Source organism: Rhamphochromis longiceps, linkage group LG19 (genome assembly GCF_057381845.1).
Source record: "Rhamphochromis longiceps isolate RC_006_pf linkage group LG19, R_longiceps_female_GT1.1, whole genome shotgun sequence".
In the NCBI taxonomy this organism is placed as follows: Eukaryota; Metazoa; Chordata; class Actinopteri; order Cichliformes; family Cichlidae; genus Rhamphochromis; species Rhamphochromis longiceps.
The window spans coordinates 13,888,037-13,911,543 of record NC_140575.1 but is presented as its reverse complement, the minus strand read 5'-3'; the positions used below and the strand labels follow the sequence as shown (position 1 = coordinate 13,911,543).

The following is a 23,507-nucleotide window of genomic DNA, read 5'->3' as shown; positions in this document are numbered from 1 at the left end:
AATCTATGTGCTTCATAAGGTGCCACAAAGGCTTTACCCAGACGTCACTGCTGTCACCCCAACTACATGGAGTATTTCCATCAGTAAAAATGACTCCATCAGCAAATCTCCTGTTGTTTGGTACACGGGAGAAAAGGGAAACTTCAGACAATGAAACAATGGTGATAAAGTACCTTTCAAAGGAAAAGAGCTTTATCATGAAGCTGGAAGTGTGTAGAGGAAATGTGGAGCTGCAGTTACTGACAGCCAAAGACTTTAGTTTGTTTAATTTGCATGAATCACACATTAGCAAAGCATAACGGCAGTTTTTTTAATTACTCTTCACTGCATCTGTTCTCTGCTTTCGCACTTCAAATCCGTTTCAATATCAGTAAATACACACAATTATACACACAATTAAGCACAGCCTCAGTTTCACAGTTATCCCGTTCTTTCCCATCATCAACCTTTATTCTGTTAAAAACACTGATTACAAAAACACCTACATTTAAGGGGAAAACAACATGAGCAGTGCTGTGTAGATCATACATCTCTTGCAGATTCAAGAGGAAAAACTAGTCGCTCTTTCCTGTTTGCCACATTTCATTTATAATTCTGCCAACTCCTGACAGTGAAGCTATTCATAAAAGACGGCTCAGGGCGAATTTGTTTTCGTCTTATTGTGCCATTATGAATAAAGCTTCTGCATCTGGTCAAGTAGTGCCAAATCCCCGACACCTATGTTCAACTTATGCCAGCACATCGCATTAGATACCCAACAAAGCAGAGCAAAACTGAGTAAATTAGAAACCAGCTGCATAAACAGCAGGAAAAAAGTTTCTGAGTGGAAGTTCACACAAGTAAACAACTGCTGTCACTGTTCAGCCATTCGCTCCAACAACAAACAAGCCGAGCTCTCCTTGAAGCTTGTAAAAGGTTTAGGGCTTGCCTCTGTGTGGTGTGATTGAGTGAGGGGCAGAGGGAATCCATTTCCCCCTTCAAAAGGTCCATCGGAAAACATTATCAACGACAGCACTAACCCAGGGTCTTCGACGTGATCGGCTGTCAGTGCCACAGTGTTTCTGTCCAAGATGTGCAAACAGGTGTAAGTGGGAAGAGTTTAGGCCTTTCTAAGGGCTTCAAATTAGGGCTGAACGATTATGGAAAATAATCTAATTGCGATTTTTTGCCCCAATATTGCGATTGCGATGCGATATGCGATTATTTTTTAAGGTCTTTGTCTTCTGTATTATTAAACAAAGACAAGCAATACATCATATAGTATGGCCAATACTATATTACATTAATTTTAAACTGTTCTTTCCTGGAAGACAGACCTCTGTTATGATGACATGAGGTGATGCATGAATTGATGACTGACATTTTTATTTAACTTCTTCAATCACAACAGTATATTTGAACATACACAATCGTTTATTTTTAGCTTACAAACATCTGAGCATAAAGTGCTGACAAGGAACCCTGGTGTAAACATTAAAATGAAAGTCAGTACAATGTGCAGATTGCAGAAATATACATAAAAAAAATCAGTGGCTTTACCACACTCAGTTTTTCGACATCTGTGAACTACTAGACAGTCATTCAATTAAAAAATAATATTAAATAAATAAAACTAATAAATAAAAAATACACACATCTTACTGATCTCTGCAGTCAGTAACATTACACATAAAGTGCAAACATAATAGCAATTGTATAAACACACACACAAACACGCCTTTAAAGTTTAAAGGCGTGAAATTGGACGGTCTAGTTCTGATTAGCGTCACCGCTGTCTCGGTGGAGTTTAATAAACTCGGCCGTCTGCTTCTTGCTATCTAAAATATAACCAGACACTGGTGTAAATTCTCGACTGTCTCATACTTCTGTTTAATAAGTTTTCTGTTTGACGTTTAGTCAGCTGTGTGAAAACCAAGGGGGAACCCACCCGGGGGATTAATAAAGTTTTATTTTATCTAATCTAATAACTTTAATCTCAGCCAAACCGATTTACTCACGAACAAACAAAACACTGAAAAAAGCCCAACAATAACATTTTTAGGTTGTCTAAGTGACTTATATATTACGTTTAACCCGAGCAGCGAAACTCCGCGGTGATCTGAAAATGATGTGCCGGGAGTTGTGCCGTTCTCGGCCGCATCAGTAACCCTCGAGCTCCCGGCTAGCTGTCGAGCTGGTGGGTAGCAGACGCCTCTGAAAACGTCGAAGCACTTTTGCAAATATGGGATATCTTGATAAACCGAGCAGATATTTGATGTTTACACAACTACTTTCTCGCCTGAAAATATGTTAAAAGTTTATTTTGTGACCCAGAAAGATTAGTATGAGTAATTTTAAAACTTAGTAGCGGCCGCCATTGCTGGAAACTGGAGTTTGGCTGGGCCGCGCTATGAATTCTGGGATATGGTAGTAATTTGGACAGCCTTCGGCACGTCGCTGTGACGTAATCGGTCTACAAATGCGGCCTCAGGAGGATGCAGCCCATGAATTTGGACATGTCCAGAGTATAATCGCAGCCTTTGCGGTTAGAAAATTGCACTTGATCATGTCGCGATATTATCGCAAATGCGATATATCGTTCAGCCCTACTTCAAATGTAACGTTTGTTAACCTAACGTTTCTCCTACTGGTATTGGTCTTCTCTAAAAGGAATTTCACCCAGACTGAAAATAAAAATATACAATTCAGCCATTTTTTACACCAAGTTTAATTAAATGAAGAAAAGGGATTGGTGGTGTTAAATACAGTAACACAGACTGCTTGTCTACATGCAGACTAATCGTTACGTACACTGTCACGCTCGAAAGTCCCAAATGAGCAGCAAACATCTTATTAGACATGCAGCATTTAAAAGATTCTGGGCCACACCGATGCTGAAAATACCAGTATGGGATATAACACTGTTATAAACAATAACAAGATTTAAACTTTACGTCATACTTGCTTTAAACACTTCCATTCCATAAAACTGACACACCAAAAGCCGATAGGATGATGGTCGCCAAGAAGGCAGATAGCACTGTACAAAATATTGTGATTCCAATCATTTAGAATGTTTAATGTGAGGGGTTTCTTTGACCCCATTGATCAAAATAAATAAATAAAATCACACCAATCCATTAACACTGATACTGGTGTTTAAAGCTAGCTGCAGTCTAGTCCTGAGCAGTAGCTTATGCAACCCAAAGGTCCCTGCATCAGTGCTGATATAGGAAGTGAGGAAGTCAAAACAGGAAACAAAGTGATTGCAAAGAATTATTCAAAGTTTCTACAGAAGGTCATTTCCAAATTTCCCTCTGAGCTCCGGCGCTGATTTATCTTTGAAATGCCAGTAAAGACCAACCCACGCATGCACGACACCAGTGACATTAGTTTTGGCGCACGGCTCCCTTGGCAAGGGTGTCAGTGGCGAGCGTAAACTGCCAGTTAGGTCGAGACCAGCTGATGGGGCTTTGATCATAAAGCCCATTTCACAAGGGCAACCGCCCGTCCCTGCGTGCCTGAGCCTCCACCACAGGCTGTGGGTGCAGATGGCGACAAAGAAAAGCCCAGGCTGCGGGGGACTTGGCAGCCGCAGCGAGACACCGAGGGATGAAGCCAGCCGTGGACGGATACCATTAACTATGAAAACGCTGTGAGTTCTTCCCTTGTTGACCAGTGGCTCACTTTTACACCATGTTGGCTCGAGCCGAACTAAACAGAGAGTGAGACTGGGCTTTTTAACCGAAAACACGTAGCTGTACAGGACAGGGGTTCAACTGATTTTATTAAAAAATAAAAATAAAAAAATCGTATTGATTTTGTTTTCATTATATCATGGAGCAAAAACGGTAACTGATATAAAAATGTAGTTAATAGCACAGCACGAAACAATGTTATGCCTTTTCTGAGGAACATTTTAACTAGTTCCCATTTTGTAAATGTAAATAAGTACTTAATTTAAAAACTGCTGAACAAATATAAAAGGAGACCATTGATGTGCAAAAAACTATTTCAGTTTTCCAAAGCTTTTTGAACACAGTTACTGTAAACAGCAATTTAAGACACCATATAATTTAGGGAACATAAACCATTTGGAAACAGCTGCTAGCCTATAATATTCCTTTGTTCTCCAGCCAAACCAACCCAGTGCGAGTGGTTATGGAGAATGGTTTTTAATGGTCTAAAAGCAGCTCCAACCAAACCGACACTTAAGTAATGGGCGAGTCTGACAGTGAACGCCCCACTCCAAGGTCAAGCTCTTTGAGCTCCTGAGTGGGGGGGGGCAGATGAAGCTCTCCTGCTGAGCTGATCCTGCAGTTACATTAGTGCCTGGATAAGAAAAACACTCACTATAATAGAATCTGTGGTGGAGAATCACTAGCTGCTATTCATCACTGAAACCAAGTTACAAGGAGTCGCTCGAGATGTTTGCATACAAACGCAGCATCCATCTGTTCTCTCATGTTAATACAGTTTATTTCACTGTTAATCTGAGACGCTGTAATCTCATCTCATATCTGCTGTGCTTGTTTTTGGTTCGTTTTTCTTTTACTACCCACAGTAAGCTTTTTATACTGCATTATAAAGCCACTTTGCTGTGCTATATTCTGCTTTTATATAACTAAAGTGAATCATCGTTTAATATTTTGTTTAAATTTTACTTTTCATTGTGTTTTATTTAAGTTTTAAATTATTCCGCTCCATACTGTTTTATGTTTAACTTCCCCCCCCCTCGCCTTTCCCTACCTCTCCTCGTCTTTTTCACTCCTTGCTTTGGCTCACCTTTCATTTCCTTACATTCCCTCTCCATTCCTTTTCTTTCTTTGCCTCACCTTACTTCTCCTTATCACTCTTCTTTTTCTTACCTCATCTCACCTTTTCTGTAATGGATAGAAACACAGGCTTAACCTGCACGGTCATAACATCTCTAACCTTGGATGCCTGCTGGTGTTTGTAGAAGAGACAGCGAAGCTTCAGCTGAGAGACATTCAGTGTTTACACAAAAGTCACGCCGCTGACAGGTCTGCTCCAATGAATTTCAACAAACTGTCAGACATGCTCAGTAAATGCTCCGAGTGATTCAAGGATGAGGAGAGATGCCAATCATAGAACACGCACAGGCTCTGAAAGGCGAGCCGCTGAGCCACGCGTGACCAGCAGTTCACCCTGACTGCAGGGACTCAGGAATCCCTTATCGAGGGAGGATCTGGGAAGGCAATCGTAAGACAAGACTGCACAGATAACAAGCCGAGACTTCAAGTTCAGCAGATGAGACAAATGAGAACGAAACAACAGCTTTCTTCAAAAGCTGGCACGATAGCGGTTCAAATGAGCAACTCTGGAACTGGAGCTATTTTTAGCCTGGTGCATACACCCAGAGTACTACTTCATATGCAATAATAATCCATTTTCATATTGGTCACATTTGCATTAGCACAACTAACACCCCCACCAGCAGCAGCCTCTGTGCAGCTGCGGTGCTGATTAGAGCAAACTTCAAAGGCTTCTCGGCCGGTCAGTGAGAGCTGCTCACGGGTGACACTGCCTGTAAATAAGCCTGAGAGAGCAGGTGATGGAGAGCTGCTGTTAGCTGAGAGGAGGGGGACAGGACAGGTAGAGCCTGTGCTTATCAGTGAGCACGATGGTCTAATTAAGCAATCTTCTTCAAAGGATGGAGCGGATAAATAAAGCAGGGTGCTACATTTTCGTGCCTTTCTGGGTCAGATGGTCATGTGCTGCAAACACAGCTGGTTCTGTCCAAAGGATATAAGTATAATTAGCTGCCAGTGTGTTTTCTTTATATGTAGCTCTCAGTCACAGAGGTCTAGAGACCAGCCAGTGATCGGGGAATACAAACTCTTCGATAGTAACCTGTGGCTGCAAGGTAAAAATGTGTATTGCCCAGCAAAATGGCGAGTTGATGCTGGAGGTTACTGGGAGTCACTAGGTAAAACTGGTCACGAAGACGTATACTGCACTGCTCTAAGAACCTCCTCCTTACAATGGCTTTGGTTGCAAGCAGGTTGCAGAGTTTGTAGCTTTCCTGGAAACTATGACTGACTGCAGCAAACTCACATCAACTACTCACTGAACTTGATGTGAAACTGAACAGTGTGACGCATACTGACAGCAGAGACCGTTTGCCTTCAAAGTAAAAGTTGCACCAGTAAGACACGACTTTTACTTTTACGGAGAACAGTCTCCATTTTCAGTATGCGTCTTTCGTGCAATCTGCCTGCAACCAAAGCAATAACGAAGCAGACTTTTAGAGCTTCTTTTCGACACATTTCACCCAGCAACCACTCACCAAGCAGTCTGTCTCCAGTGGCCTGTGGTTGTCTAGGCATGTGTGACGTTTACATCACGTACATTATCATACGTTTACATCATCTGCAGCGTTCACATTATAAGGAACAAAGACTGGGAAACTGAAATCTCAGCACAGGAATGGAAATCAGATTGTGACTTATAGTTACACTTTAACTCATTCATTAATTTCAATGTCCCTCCTCTGAAGTTAAATCATTACAATAGGCATAAACCAGACATATGCACCAAATGCATACCAAGGAACTCTTTGATTGATTGTCATAAAAACACAGCTCATTTTTCCCGGTTTTCCTGCTGCACTGAAAGTTGAAACAAAGTTATCCTTGGAAATAAAACAGGTTTGACAGAGTCGCCCACACAGTTCATGTTGAATCCACACATTTCTTTACATGTTTACATTTTGATATGACAAAGGTTAAAGCAACAGTATCACAGACTCGTAATAACCCTTAATAAAGGAGCCTCTGACAATCAGTCACTGAGGCGTATGCAGCCCATAATCACACAGTTCACTCTGCCAATCAAATCCTGCTGCCATCCCCTCAGTCTCTTCCTGCCTCGGACAAGTTTCAACACTCCCAGCTGCAGAAGAAGAGGCGAACCAGGAAAAATGTACTGCTGCTTCATCGCTCAACTGCTGATGTGAGAAACCTCTAAAAAAAAAACACAACAGCTCACAGTAAACTGAGAAGAACGTAATGTGTGTGATGTCTGGATCAAATGTTCCTGTAACCAACTGTGATAACAGGTCATTAAAGTGATGAGATTTCTGCACAAAGAGCATCTCTGACGCATTTCGCAATGTATGACAATGTCAGATTGTGTTCAGCTCACACTTCAAGCTCCTGAAATCTGTGGTTATTTCACTGAATTTCAGTTTTATAGCCAGTCTGCATATCAAAAACTGGAGCACAGAAAGAATTATTCATGACTGAGTCTTTGTCACGTCTTACAACCTTTTCCATCACCTCTGTTATTTTACTTTGTCTAATATCTAAAAGTTGAATAATCTTCCATTTATCCATCCATCCACCTTCTGCTGCTTATTCCCAGTCCGGATTGCAGCACTGGCAGTCTAAGCAGAGACGCCCACACATCTCTTTCCCAGAATGCACCATCCAGCTCTTCTGGTGAAACCCTGAGGCTTTCCCAATCTCACCAGTGTGGACATGCCCAAAACACCTCACCTACAAGGCACTCACGAGGCACCTGATGAGGAGAAGAATTGGCTCGACTCTCAGCCCCTCCTTAATGGTTTCACAGGAAGCTCATCTTTGCTGCTTGTCTCTGTAATGCTTATTCTTTTGGTCATTTCCCACAGCTCATGGCCATGAGGGGAAGGAAATCAGATCAACCAGGAACATTAATAGCATCACATTTACACTCAGCTCTCTCTTCAAAATAATTGGAGACGTTACACTAATCCTTCTGCCAGTTCCTGCTCCAGTCTCCTCTACCCGGGAACAAGAATCCCATTCCAGATAATCCTTGTCCAAATTCATTCATAAACATACAGCTTTTTCCCTCCATGTTTTACTCCAAGCAAACCAAAATGTGTCACTATTAACCATGAGAGGACGTCCGGTCCTCTTACTGTCTGGGGACAGCAGCAGCAAAAGTAAAAACAGGAAGAAGCCGCTCTGTTCTAAAGCCGCGAGCCCCCACTTACTTTTACACCTATTTGCTACATGTTGTGTACTGTGCACATATACTGCACTCATATCAGAGTAGACATATCCCAGAAAGCAATAGATACGTGGCTAGAGCAAGGTGATTAGCTTAAACTTGCAGAGTGCACCTGGTAGTTGGGTCAGATGAAGGTTAAATCATGTGCAATCACTTGGCATCAAGGGTTTGGTCTCAGTCTGGTTGATCTGGTCCACGCCTGAGTGCAATTACTGTGTTCACACCTGCATAAACAAACCCACTGGGGAGGGAGATCCATTTAAACTGACAAAACACCGCAGGAGCGAAAACACAAAAAATAGGGTTAACCTATAACAACTGAACAACTGTTAGGAGTGCAATGCTGAATCACAATATCAACATACACACACTAACAGATACATCTATGGTATCCATCTCAAACTTCCACATCGCCTTGTTCCAGAGTTATCACATTCACAAACTTGGGTGTCCACACTCCCCACCCAACCGCTGCTTGCCCAACAATCATTATCCCATCAGGTTAAATTAGAACTCATAGTGTATTTATACACTATGTCTCCGCCTAAATTTTAAGATTAGGTCTGAAGGGTTAACCAAACATGCTATTAGTGAGATATGGCAGCAAGGCCCAGCTGCAGCTGTCCATCTCCTCTAGTGGTAAAAGGCAGAAAACATAACGTGATGGTCTTGGCCGCTACTTTAAGATTCGATCATTACCCAGAAGTTTTCATGAAGTTTTAATGAAGCTAAAACTACAGAGGGAGATGGGTCCTTTTGATGCAACAAGAGATTAGGAGAGGCAAGACGGCACAGAAGTCTTGGGAATTATAATCAAAGGGATTTGGTCGATGAGCCTGTGCAGAAGTGGTAAAGCAGTGGTGATGGTGCCGAGTCTTTTGGTCAAAGCCAACACAGAGGAAGGTCAGAAAGGATGAGTATCACTCTGCTCTTTCTGGCCATGCCTCTATTTTCAGATGGACAGAGGGTGACAAAGGACAGATGGAGGCATCGAGACATTTTAAGACAAATAAAGACTGAAGACGATGAAAGAGAAAAGGGAAGTGAAATATTTGTAAAATATTTTTAAAAGAAGTTAAAAATCTGCAAATGAAGGCAGCAGGCGCACGTAAGTGCCGCCTTTGTATGACAAATGTAATGGCCAATTAGGGAGATGCAACAGTTTAATCACTGTGGAAACAGCAGGACCACTCCGCTGCGCCGCGAGTGCAGACTAAATAATTCAGTTCATACGGTGGAGCTCCCAAAGAGGGAGAGAGGTGCAGCCATACAGGCACAAAAAACACAAATCACCACCAGAGCCATGCTGTCAACAGAGTCATTTTGTCACTGCGATCTATTCTGCTTCCAGCTGACATTAATAGTGTTTCTCTGCTTGAAAATGGATGAAAGCTCATCTCCAAATACAAGACATGATTGCACAAGCGCTGAGAACAAATAAAAGATAAATAACAGTAACAGTCTTTTCAGCCCGAGGGTCGCATGATTTGTGTTTGGCCCCGACAGCTTTATTAAGGAGGGCGGCCACAAAATTGGTCCCCCTCGCCTGCGACGTCAAATCAGCTGCTAAGAATGACGGTATTATTGTTCGGAAACATTTCAACTTACATCTGTAAACTCATCCAGTCTGGTTTCTTTTATCTAAAAAAAAAAAAAAAAAAAAAAAAAAAAAAAAAAAAAAAAAAACCCACAACACACAACAGAATTCAAGCCTTTACCATCAGCCTGTAACTTGGAACACACACACAGGTAATTTTCTTCTCCTAGATTACTGTGAGCTATTTTTCACACGAACTGCTCCAGATGACACAGCAAGGCCACTAAATTCTGCGATCCAAAGTGTCCACATTCCAGCTCAGGTCGCACACCCTCGAGGTGATGCTTGCAATGCCATTTAAAATAACTGTGTCGAATTTTTTACAGAACTTCACGCGGTAACTCAACAACAATGTGACCTGGCTTTGTGAGTCACGAGCGGTGGGCAAAGGATAGCAATGTTGCTGTTGCTATGGAACAACAGCATCGACTGTGTCTCTGAGGTCATCTTTGTTGTGGTTGTATTTATCTGAAATGAATACAGAGAATTTCCAAAGGGATAATAAACACTACTAACTCACTCTCTAACCAGGTAGCCTGTGATTCCACATCACCCCTACGCTTGTTTCCCTTCACTGGCTTCCAGTGAAATTTAGAAGGTGTTTTACAATTTTAATGGAAGTACATACAAATGGCTCCTGCTTACAGACTACTGTAGTCAGCCTCTCTGGCCCTGGGATCAATGGTTTTTCTTTAATCATTTCCTTTTGAATATGGGTCACACTAAATGCCTGAATGAAACTATATATAAGAATGTATGCCTGAATCTGTGTTTGTATCAACTCTAGGTTTTACAAAATGCTATACAGGTAAAGTTACTGTAACTTTGGAGTGACTGAGTCAGATCTCCTTCATCTTTGTGTGAAGGAGATCTGACTGATCACAATCAGTTCCACCGGTGGGAGTTAATGTTCCAACAGGATGTGGGAAAATCCTTTTAAATTCCCGTTATTGACATCATCCAACAAGTTGTTTGCCTGTGAGTAATCTGTTGTAGTGTCAAAATGCAACAGGTATTTATTCCCCCATGTTTGCTATGAATCATTATTTCAGATTGCAGAAAGTGGGGAAGGGCAACTAGCAGCCAGTGTGACACAGTTTGACACAAGCACAGATAAAGATGTCACCACCAAAGCAGAGTGCACGGGTCGAGCCTGCAGCACTGACAGTTTGCTCCTTTGTTAGGCTCAGAAAGGAGCTTCACAGCACTGAGAACTCTCTGCATGGTGCCGCGTGAGAGGAAAGGATCCCAGTGCACACGTCTGTAACCTCTGGACTCAAACTGTGAATGACTCATTGTTTTGGCTTGGCTGGACACACTCCGGCACACCTGCATATCTTCTCATGAGCAAAATGGGAAATTCAATCTTCTCTGCAGTTTCAACTGGCACAGATGTCTCCTGCAAAATGTCAGGGAGCATTTAAACCACCACGATTAACATGATACTGTACAACTAATTAAATAAAAAGGGCCAAACACAGCAGTTTAACAGTCAGATTCAATCTTCACAGCCCATTATTCACACGCATTATGAAAATTTATAAAAACATCACATGCAGACTTCACATGGACTGACTTTAAAAAACACACTACAGCCTGTCACCACGACGGGCCTCATTTACACAAAGTCATGTTTATAGTTTTAAGACCTGCAGGAATAATAAAAATACCCATTAATCAAAGCACATATACTGTGGTGTCCTCAATGAAAGCACACGGCCTCTAGTGACTTATTAAATAAATGCAAATACAGTGACATATTTTATTTGCCAAATATTTTATACCAAAAAAGAAAAATAACATCCAGTTTCTCATCTCCCAGATAAACTACAAATCCACAATTTCTGCAGTAGTACTTGTTCTGTTCTGCAGCTTCGGTGAGATCACTGCAGGCTCTGGTTTGAGTTAGAGTACATTCAACTGCAGGTCGTCTCTGGGGAACAAGCTGAATAAATGTCACAGAGCGCCACAGGAACAACCCAGGCCTCCAAGCCAGCCAACAGGAAAAAGAGATGGGAAGTGCAGGTACACGCTGATTGGCACGCCTTACTAAATTAGACAGGGGACTGTCCATGAGTGAATCAATCGCAGGTGGCATCATTTTTTATTTAAGTGGTGGGTGAACAGCACTATATTAACAGGTTGCACTTAAGACTACAGAGCAGATCCCACAATCCCATCTCTGATCCTTTGGGTCCTCCAGGTTGAGGTGTGGGTCCTCCAAGAATCGAGCTTAACCATCAAACTGTTCCTGAGCAGTTTGAGTCAAAGCTGCATCAGGAGACCACTGTCATTGGGGAGTAACGCTGCCATAAGACTGTGTCAGTTTACAATGTTAAAACTGTCTGAAACAAGAGCTGCATAATTGCCAGGACCAGCTTCCTCTGTAGCGCTTTGAATTATTCATCGTTTTACTTTCAGTAAAAAATTAAAAAATGCCTCACCATCTCATGCATTAATACCTGTGCTCCAATTACAAAATCTTAAACTTGTGAGAAAATAGTGTAACATGGATCCTTTGAGACCTCAAGTGACCCATATCTCTTGTGAGATGACTTTTTTTTTTTTTTTTTTTAAGTCTCACAGCAACAAGACGTGTTCAAAAAAAGCCCAATTCCAGCGTTATTAGATTCCAATCAGGACTTTCTGGGCTAATTTAGAAACTGCTGACTGACGCAAGGAAAGATGCCTGAAGGTATAAGCAGAGACAAAAAGCCCAGAGCTTGTTGAGAAAGAAACATTCAACTTCTAAGTGTGCCCAAAATAAAAGAAAGTTCTACATCTAAGCCAATATGTTCTTTTCAGCCTTTTGATTCCAAGTGTAGAGTAAACTCATCACTCACAGAGCTGGGCATTATGGGAAAAGGCTGAGAGGGAGCATTGTTAAGAAAAGAAAGACTGAGTGTTAGTCAAAGGGAAAAACTGTGTTAGACCACATGGGACAATTATCATTGTCTGTCTCGGCTGCGTACAAAAACTGATACGCTACTATTGTCCCGTCTTCCTTTGAGCTCCAGCTTCAGTGGAAACTGTTTAAGAAATGACTGAAAACCCAGGTCAAAGACTCTATGTGACATCCACAAATAAAACCATTAAGCACAAATGACCACAGAGGCATAAACAGACCAGTTCACTAAGGGAGCAATCGATACGAAACGAGATCTAAATTTTAGCCCATCAGCATGTGACCTCGTCTGTCTGTCCCTGAGCTTCAAGATGCTTCTCTACTTTCATCCTCCAAACCTGTGGGTTAATCATAATAATCATAATCAATATCAGACGGTGCACGTGTTGCATGAGCGTGCAGCCATCAGCGTTTAATTTTTAGGCCCGTCTGAAACAACGTTCAGTGTGAAGGGAAGGATTTGTAGAAAATAAGAGTCTTATAATTGATGCCTTAACATTGAGACACATGTCACTCAGTATTGGCCAAATCCACTCAATGAAGGAAAGTGAGGAGATGAGAGGAGAAATGAAAGGTCATGCCAGTCAGGGATTACAGCGGATGACCAGCTGAGGCCAGAATGTACTCTCAGCGGGAATCTGGGTTATGAAAGTGATCCTTAAAGCGCTCTGCGCGGAGTCACGGCTAACAGGAGCGGCTGCACTCCAACGCAGCTCAAATCACTCTCACTGAAAGCGATGCAGTCTCCACAAAATCGAGGGATGCACGGTGCACCTTGTAGTCTATGCAGATAAATATACCACCAAATCTCTAAATTATTAAAGACAGGTTTGCTCTTACATCAGGCATGATAAAAATCCTTGAAAAACTGGTGAGAAATTTGAAGGCAAACAGAGTGTGCCTGACCCCTACATACACTACACATACACTAGGCTAATGTTACTTGATTTTTCTTATACGAGTTCAGCCTCATATTTCAACCAGCAGGTCTTTAGAACAATTTTGTGGAGTGGATTCTTGGCTTCCTCATAAATGGAAGTTTTCTCCTCACAAGGATTCATTTTTATCTCATTTGTGCACAAATGAGCCCGAGCAGGTATGAAAACAGCCCTATGTTAAAATGGACTGATTCAAATAAACATATCTAAATTAAAAGATATAACCACTGCGTTTAGAAAATGCTCTCATACACTAAAGATCATTAAAGGTGTGATACTGGAATGTGCAATCATTTATTCATAACTGAACTTTGAAGCAAACTGGAGCTGTGTTTAAAAGGACGCCAGCATCTCAAGATTCAAAAACCATGATTACCTTATTTTTACTGTGCTTCTATCGAGTCTGTTTTGTCTTCCTTGGTGTTGTGGTTTGGACGCTTATCTGTAAAGAACAGAAACTCCACAGCCGACAGTTTCAGCAGTTGGTTAGATTGATTGCACTCTACTCCTTTGCATAGAGTTCCAGTTTCTTTTTTCTTGCTTAGGGCTCATAGCACCAAAACGCAGGCAGCTTTTTCCAGTAGCCCTCACTCAAAAGAACAGGTTGGAGGTTTTATATCCAACAACAATGTGCTGTAATTGTTTTGAAAAATCTAGGTGTGGGATGGATGGCTCATCCACAGCAAAACAACAGAATAAGATAATCGAGTAAAGTCTGCCTAAAGTGCAGATCGATGTTTGTCTTGTTTAACACATCAGCATTTCACACCCGGGACCACAGATCTACAGCATGACCCTGAAATTTATGCAGTATGCAGGTCAACCCCTCTACTAGTGTACTCTCTGCACACGACTCCAGTGCGTTTGGGTGTTTCTTTGCAGATGTCTTTCAACTTCTGGCACCAGCACAGACACGCAGATCCAAGCAGGATTGAGGAATCCTGAGGCATTTTCAGCACAGCAACAGTTTTCCAAAAGGTTTAGATTTAATAAAAAGGTCAGAGATATAAACCAAACAGAACCTGCACCAACCCGAACCCACATGTGCCTTAAACTAAAGCAACAGTCAAACCAAAGCAAATGATAACTAATCTGAAAGACATGAGCCTCCCAGGAGAAACGAGACAGACATCTTGGGAGGAAACAAGTTCATACAGATGCAAAGCAGGTGAAGTAATTTCCTGTATAAGCCTTGGATTGTTAACCAGTAGAAAAATTCAGGTTCAGCAGCCAAAATGGACACGAGGCTAAGGGCCACAGGACAGTACAGTGACTCTAGATTTTGGACTGCTGGGTGGACAAAACAAGTCATTTAAAAACACGTTGGAAGAATGTAATTATTCGCTGCCCAGTGTTTCCTCCAGGACAGCTCTGACGGGTAAAGCCAAGAAAAGTTCAGGGCTGCAGTGTTGTGTGAAAATAGCTTCACATTCATAAATAATCCTCTTTCCAGTCCCACAGACTTCATATATAGAATGAGTTAATGGTAAAGAGGAAGCGTGAAATGTGAGGATTGTGCTGATGCTGAACAGGGATGGAGGGGGTGGGGAAAGGCAGGGTGTTTGATTCCTTCCTCCTGGCTGAACACTCAAAAGAGATCCATAAATCATTACAGATACACTCAGTCAAGTTACAGAAAGGAGGACTGTCTCTAGTGTAGGTGCACAGTAATGCTTGAGGACTTGTGTAGCTATTTAAGTATTACTGACACCATTGCTCGACAGATTAAACAGAAGGAGCTGTAACTGTGGACTGGAGCACTAACTGCTAACAAAGAGAAGGCTATCCAAATACACTTAATTGGTATTTTAGGCTCTCTTCTTGCCTCAAGTGGTGTTTATTAGGCACCAACACGGCCTACTAACAATGAACCAAAGCAACACTGACCATATGTCTAGACATATGGCTAAAGGAGATTACATGAACTATTTCTTTCCTCGAAGTCATGCTGTTTAGACCCAGACGTCCTTACTGGTGTCTCGGAATGACAGAGTAAACTGGAAGCACCCTGCACTGTTAAAAGCAGGTGTAAATGTGTTACATCCTATTATTTAAAATAGAACGTGAAACAAAAGACAGAGTTAGTGACTCAAGACTTCATTTTCTAGCTTTTTTGCCATAAATAGACTTATGCTTTCATTAAAAGATGCACTTTGGAGAACTAACAGTGGTTAGTCCAAAATAACGCCACATAGAAAAAGTTCTACTTTTCTGATCACAAACTCAAAGCAGCCAGTTTCACCAACACTGAATACCATGTTTAAGTCCAATAATTCATTTTCATCTATTGCCCTGACAGCATCTATTTTTAATATCGTTCTCTGGGAGAAACAGTGACGAAGCATAGTTGTGCAGCCCTACCAGCACATGCTCACACATGACCAAACACAGAAGCAGCTTATAGATACAGATCACAGTAAATCAGTAAGGATTTTACACTCCATAAAGGAAGCCAGCAGGATGTGATCTCTATTACAGCCTGGCAGATACTTTTGGATGACTTTGCACCGGGTGACCAGGGCTGGAGCAGGGATGATGGTACTTTTACAGTTTATGGAAACAGCTCGCCGGGTTTGGCTGATAACTTGGCACACCACCCTCTTACATAAACATGGGTGGTGTCTGAGGTCATGTCTTTACTCACCACACCCTATACAGACAATTATATATTGATCACTAAAATATGTTTAAAACTACTTTTGGACACTGATTAATGAGTCAGTATCTTGTATTGCATTTGCGGCAATAACTTGAAAATCTCTGACAGCATGTCGCAATTACACCAGTAAAGTCCAGACCTAAACCTGGCTACACTCACACAAGGGAAAAAACTGGTTAGAGACCCTGTTGCAACCAGGATTATTGTGACATGTGGAATAAACTTCTGATCACATTGCCTTTGAAATGGTTGTTTTAAAGAAAGGCATGTCAGGTGCTGTCTTCAATGCTATTTTGATGCATAAAGTTGGCAATAAATTGGCAACAAAACAGTCTCGTATCAGTCTGTGATTAAATGTGGTCAAGCAGACAATTGCATGCAATCTGCTTGCAATAACACAACGATTAACTAGCCTGTAACCATCTGCGTAAACAAAAAATTCATATTATTTTATAAATTCTGTATTCACAGTCCAGACAGAACCTCAGAGATCTGGAAAAATAAACAAATTCCTCCACAGTTACATGCAAACCTTCACTGATCCAACTCAGAGGGATTGCAGTCAGTTCAAGTCAGACCGCGCTTCTTTGGAGAAAGGCTGCCTCTCACCAGGAGAGATATACAGTCAAAAGTTTCAAGGTTGCCCATTTGGTTGCCATAACTACTTGTAAGTGTAGAGAAAAACATTCAATGCAATCATCAGTCACAATGAAGTTGATGTGAGAGACTGATAAACTCCAACAGAAAGCAAATACTTCAAGTTGTTCCTGCTTTATGTGAATCTACAAGCAACTGAATCATGAGACGGGTGGCTTCCTCAAACCAACAAGGCAGCTGACATTAATCCACGATAATAACAGTTTAACATGCAGTACTATCTGAAAAAGGTGTAGAAATACACATCATGATAACTTTGATCAACATCAACTTTGGTTTCCACATAAAGGTCTTAAATGAAACGTAGTCCACACTCTCACACACACAAGTCTGGTCAACTCAGACATTCGGTAATCTAGCAGTGTCAGTACCAATAACCTCAGAGGAGACAGCCTCTTGACCATGAGAAGAAAATGTTTTAGTCATATAGGTGGGGATTTCCTGTCTCACTCACACATGCACACAAACACGTTGCTTTCATGACCTAAAAAGAGGTCTAATGTTACATACCACTCTACCACCTACCAGAAAAAAAATCCAAACTATGTCGATGTAATGAGAGGGCAGCGCAGGAAAGCCAAGAAAGAAAGCATGCTCTTTAAAGATATGCAGGAAACGAATGCAAAAAGGAGAGCAAAGGGAACGAAGCAAGCACTGACGTCAGGCTATTCTAAAAGGCTGACGAACAGCAAGCATTCAAAGACACAGGAGCTTAATGAAAACAATAACAGCACCTGTTATGATCTACCACTGACAGTAGGAGAAGAGGAATTCAGTGTTGATGCATGCCAATGCTGTGAATAGGCTGCTCTGACAAGGCCAAGCCCACACACGGGAGGAACAAGACTGTAAAAAGGCAAAACTTTACCCTAATTGCATATACAGACTGAAATGTTGTGCCTTTAAGGCAATACAATCCAAGCCAGAGGGCACGAGGTTAAGTGAACTTTTAATTCTTACCCTGCATGAATGTCATGTTTAAAAGCAGGGTACACTTTAGAGAAGCTATCAACACCACAGGATGACAAGTTGCTTTTTACTCACAGCACCAAAACAGCCAAGTGTAAGATTATATTAACAGATTGGGAAAAAAAGGGGAAGGTGACGCATTGTTTGATCATACACAAAAACAGGAACCCCAAATAAATTAGTAATGTAGGTAAAAGAATCAAACAATATAAACAGCTGCTCTAAAAAGGCTGACTACACTGTGTGAGAAATGCCTTCAACTTAATACAAAGTTTAAAGTATACTTACTTATGTTCAGAGGTTTTTTAACCACACTAATGAGTAAAGATTTGCGTACTTGTTTCTAAAAATGTAACATATGCATTAGTAAGAACAAAGACCTGTGGTTTGAACTCTTACCTTCAAAATCTTAAGTTAGCAGTGTTATTATTTTGGTACATATTGTGTTTAGATTTTGAGTTTGGTGGATGTCTAATTTGGTTTCCAGTGTTTGTGTGGTTGAAAACAGCGCAGTAACAGCCCTCCATGACCGAGTCTCTTGTAGTGATTAAAGATCCAAATCAATGGTGCTGTTCAGATATTACCGATAGCTGTACAGTATACGGGGTACATCAACGTGACAGAAAGTGAGATCTTGAGACTTATCTGGATGCAGCTTCTGGTGTTTGTGTATCCAAGAACAGTGTACAGTTTGAACGCTCCGAAATGATTAATAACTTCAGGTCAGTGCTCAGATGTTAATAAAAAGTAACCGTCTAGTGCAGGGGTGCTCAATACGTCGATCGCGATCGACCAGTCGATCGCAAAGGTAGTATTGGTAGATCGCATGGCATTAAAAAAAAATAGATGCCAGCCTATCATCCATCCCGTCACTTGATTGATACAGGGAAGCCAGTCAGATGACAGCAGATTTTTTCTGACGCTTAGGTCGCTGCGCATGCGCAAACAGCGGCGCGAAGTGTAGTAAAACTGACAAGCTAGTCAGCGAGTTAACTCCAATTTTTAGCTCTCGGTTTTTTCTCTTAAACCTGGCCGTCAGCAGCTACTGTCCGGACTATGCATCCCTGGCTGATTCAATTCAGTGCAAGTCATCAGAGTAAACTCAGGTAATGACAAAAAATTTACATAGTTAATTGTGTTGTGAAATATTGGATATTGCGGTTATGCATGTATATACATTGTAGATATAAAGAATCCTCAATATATTTATAAATAAGTATATGTTTTGGATTTTTGTAGTGGGTAGATCATTTTGACTTGGTCATTTTATAAGTAGCTCACATGCGGAAAAAGTGTGAGCACCCCTGGTCTAGTGTATGGGACACATTAAAGCAACAAAACTTGATGTGAATTGACAGAAATACATGTTGGGCAAGATAAATTAAACAATTCTGCTTTGGTCATATATTCACTTCAAACTGGGTGGTGGCTGTGAACATCAGGTTGATCTTCTAACACCATCTAACATCAGTAAAGAAGAGCAAGCTCACAGTTTGCCATGCACAGATAGGAAAGAATAAGAAAGTGTTGTGGTAGGTAGGGCTGGGCGATATATCGAGTTTTTAAAACGTATCGATATATCTTTATACGAGATATAAGATGTGACAATATCCTTTATATCGATATAGTCTATGTTACGTTATAATTATAGTTGTGGAGCCGCAAGTTTGCCTCTTTTTCATCCACTTTTGTCTCTACGCAACGTTACTCCGCCTCGCCTCTCTCCTTCACAGAACACAACTCCCCCTCCTCCCCCATCGCTTCACCTGCAGGCAGCAACAAGATGGACACAGCAAATCTCTGTTAACGAGTTACTGCGCATCGCCCCGTGCGTGGGGCTGGACGGCGTCAATGTGTTAACGAGCTAACCGCGCTAACGCTATGCAGCCCGGAGGGGCTGCACAGCCTAAAATCCTTTCATTCTCTCAAAAGTTGACAGCGCGCCTTATGTATGAATTCTGGTTGTGCTTGATGGCCGCGAACCGCTTTTATGTGGTACACGGCGCTCAGCAATCTGTCAAAAATGTTGGAGTACGACTTTGGTCAGCTACGGAGCTGCACCGCTTGATAGATTGTCGGCGCATTACGGCTACTGAGGAGCCTCGCGGAGTGATACGTACTGTGCTTCAACGTAATATTACCGTATTGTGTGTGTATAAGGACCATAAATGGCACCTGTTAAGGGACGTGGTTATGAAGCGGATTTCAAACTCCAGGCTGTCAGTCACGCAGTAAAACTTGGGAATAGAGCTGCTGTGACATCTGTCTGTCTTTGTTACTATGTTCAGCGTCTTTTAGTTTACATTTTGACTGCACAATTGTGAGCTCTATGTTATGCACAAAAACAACATTGTTTTCTTTTATTTATGGAGCATTATTATTTAATGAATGCTCATAATTTATTTTTGAGTAATTTTTTATGTGCATCTGTGTTAATAAAAGTGCCTGTGTGACATCTGGGACACAGCTTTAACTAAGAACTCTCTTTTTGTTCTTACTTTATGGCTTAAAAAAAATATCGAGATATATATCTTATATCGCCATCCAGCTAAAAAATATCGAGTGGTAGGTTTCAAAAATAATTTTACTGGATTCCAGATATAGGTTGTAGTCCTCCTCCTTGGCTGTTAGAAGCAATAAGCACTCCAGCGACTGTGTTCACAAACATTACTCTAATTGTTCGGTGTATGGGGCAGATTCAAGCAAACAAAAACAGAGATGTCTGTCACTTAACACAAACACACAAACTAGAAATTCTGCTAACATATTTTGAGTTTGTGAGTTTATTCCTTTTTGATTTAAATTATTTTTTTAATTCACTCCTATTTTGTAGATTAATTAAGTATCATTTCACAGTACCCATTCATATTACATGCATCTGCTGATATTGTTGCATCCAGAGTTAGAGTATCTTCGTATGGACACTGGCTAATATATTAAGCCCACTTTATATCAATTATATTTTCTGTTTGTTTCATTATGTTTACAGTTGTGGGGTTTATTTACTGTCATGTTAGAACAGTAAAGCTGTAAAGCGAGGGGCTAGGTTAATGACCATCAGTGTGGTAGCAACATAGGAGAGTGCAGAGCTTGCTGAGAGTGGGTAATCACTCACAGAGACAAGAGTGATAAATAATGATTATATTTAAATATCAGTAATTACAGTATTTAATGCGAGATGCTTAGCTGGTGCCATAAACTCAGCTCCTGGTCCCACAGGAAAGACAGGATTATGCAGCATTATACTAAAAGCAAGGTACACTGATAGGTGCTCAAATATAATTATATCCAAAATTCATTTTAAGACAGAAGTGATCACGCCTAAAGGATGTGCCCAGTATCATGATGTAGGCAAAAAAAAAGTCTTAGAACTTACTTAAGCTGCTGCCTATCCCACGTGGTGAGATGAGACTTGAAAGTTCACAATCCCTCCTAACAAGAACTAGCTAACTTCCCAGAATTCAATAAATGATGTAGCTTTCTTAAATACATGAACAAATCATACCGTAAATGCGATAATAGATAACAGAGCTAATGTCTCAACCTGTGGATCGACTCAGACTCCACCAGCTTAAAGAATAGTTTTTACCTGTAAGGCTTCATTTGCTCAGTTTAGGGGCACCTGAACCAGCACTCCACCTGCTCCAGGTTCTGGTTAGAGAGACCTTGCAGCTCACAACAGATCTTCAAAGAAGAGCAAGGACTACTATCTCCAGCTGTCGTTCCAGACGGTGGAGCTGGAGTCTGTCGAACCACAGGCCAAGTCTCACAATAGTGAGTAGTTTACTGATGCGGACCAGAATTTTAGCATATATATGTAAGATGTAGCTGTACATCCAGCATTTTGTGTATTTTTCACCACAGTGAAAGTAATCAATGATTTCTAGCAAATTTCTTGGTTTCAGGATTACTTTATTCTGTCATGTCTACAAATATAATGCATTTAAAATGCATTTCATGGTGTGATCATTTGATTATCATTTCTACACCTCTGAAAGACCGTTACAATCTTAAAGCATTAAAAAAGGCTCCTCAGGAGTTCTGCCAACTTTTCTCATTTTTAAAAACATCCAGATAAAACTCAAAACCTCTGAAAAAGACTTAGAGGTGTGACCTCTGCCACAGATTCCACATGGAGGGGAAACTCCATTATCAGCTGAGCTGATCGATTACTCATGGAGGGGTCTGCGTAGCTGCTGCCCGATCGCATGTGGAAGGACCCTGCTGATTGTGCATCACTCCCAAAACAAAGCATCGATTGGTCTGGCACGTGTAAGCACGGTCAAGCCAACAGCTCCATTGTCTGTGAAACAAAATTAAAAAAAAGCCAGAGAGGCATGGGGAGCAGGGGGTAACCCCCCACTCTTTGTGCAAGGCAGCTGAGCATGCATGCAACGATTGAAGAGCATCGTCATCATAGTGCATCCTAAAGACACCTCCATGGTGTTTGAAGAATCCCCCCTTTAACACAGCCTCCTCATTTTTGTGTTTCCCAGTGTGCATCGCCTAGCAACAGAGTGAGTTGTAGGGCTTGTAAAGGCTTGCCAGGAAGGAGACCGCTCATCTCTCCGTGCCTGCTCCTGCCTCCTTAAAGTCCAGATTACAGTGTTTTAGCTCCCACCGATCCTCTCCTGCACGTTTCCGAGCGCGTCTGAGCGACGTGGCAGGAAAAACAGCAGCACTCCTCAAACTTCTGACACGTTTTGTTTGCGCCCCTGTTCCAAAATAAACTCAGCGGAGTGGGCAGGGAGCCGGCGTGGAGGCTGAACTTGTTATTCCGAGCCTCACAGGGAGTCAGTTTACGAGCTGCGGGGCGCTGCTGTCAGTTTCAGTGTCAAGTTAGTTCAATCCCCTCACTAAACGTTTCCTGATGTGAAACTATTCGGGTTGCTAGGTGTTCACGCCACTACGACAACTGTAGCTAGGTAACGCTCGGAGACCACCGGTTTTACAGTTAGCTACTTGTGGAGGCTAGCTCTTCTTAGCCAAGTTAGCTTTGGTGTAGCCAAATTAGCACCAGCTACTGGATAACACATGAGTGCAATGAGACGGCGAATACTTACTTTTATGTCTGCCCGCACCCCAGGACTGTTTGGCGATGCTGGGGCTCCGTATAATTGCCCTTCCGGCGGATTTCAAAGCGTCCATATCGTAATCCAAAAGTGGGGCAAAGAGCCCGACGAGCGCCTGTGTGTGCGTGTCGAAACACTCCGCTCGGTTTAAAACAAACCTCTGTCGTTCAAACTTTGTTTCAGCTGTTCTTCTCTCCCCTCCTTCGTACGACTAGCTCTCAGCCGACGGTAAATTACCATGTTCGTCCCCCTGGGCGGTGTTAGTATGTAAATTAACCGGATAAGGTGCGTGACGCCCGCTTGTGGAGTCACGCGAGTGGGTGAGGTAGTAACAGCAGCCGCGGCGGCGCTGGCAGCCCGGACGGGCGGTGCTAGTGTTATTCCTGTTAATAACGCCCTCTAAGACCCGGCCTACAGTTTCTACTGTCCCCCCGCGTCTTCTGCGACGACTGACGTGATCCTCCGATCGCCGGCTGCTCATAAGGGGGTTCAAAAATATGGTTAGGGGGCCAGAAGCGGCCGTCAAAGGCACCCAACCCGGCCCACAGGTCCTCTTTAGAAAATGTGCAACTTACAAAGCAAGAGGTCAAAAAATTTGAACTGTATTTTTGTTTGTTTTTATAGCCTTCATTCTGACATACCGTAAGAAGACAAATGGCATATCTGCCTGGCGTACTATTAAGGAAGTAAAAACAAACCATTAAACTGTCAA

At 41.8% G+C, this 23,507-nt stretch overlaps 1 protein-coding gene across 2 annotated transcripts in view; it reads right to left on the bottom strand.

Annotated features, from left to right (window-relative positions):
• Positions 1-23,226, bottom strand: part of ldlrap1b (low density lipoprotein receptor adaptor protein 1b) — a 47,463-nt gene extending 24,237 nt beyond the window's left edge. The window contains exon 1 of one of the 2 annotated variants that reach the window (XM_085390827.1): positions 22,787-23,226. In XM_085390827.1, the coding sequence (XP_085246953.1) occupies positions 22,787-22,871 (85 nt within the window). In that variant the 5' untranslated portion in view covers positions 22,872-23,226. The remainder of the gene's footprint in view (positions 1-22,786) is intronic. The other variant, XM_085390826.1, reaches the window with a different exon arrangement.
• Positions 23,227-23,507: the final 281 nt, after the last annotated feature.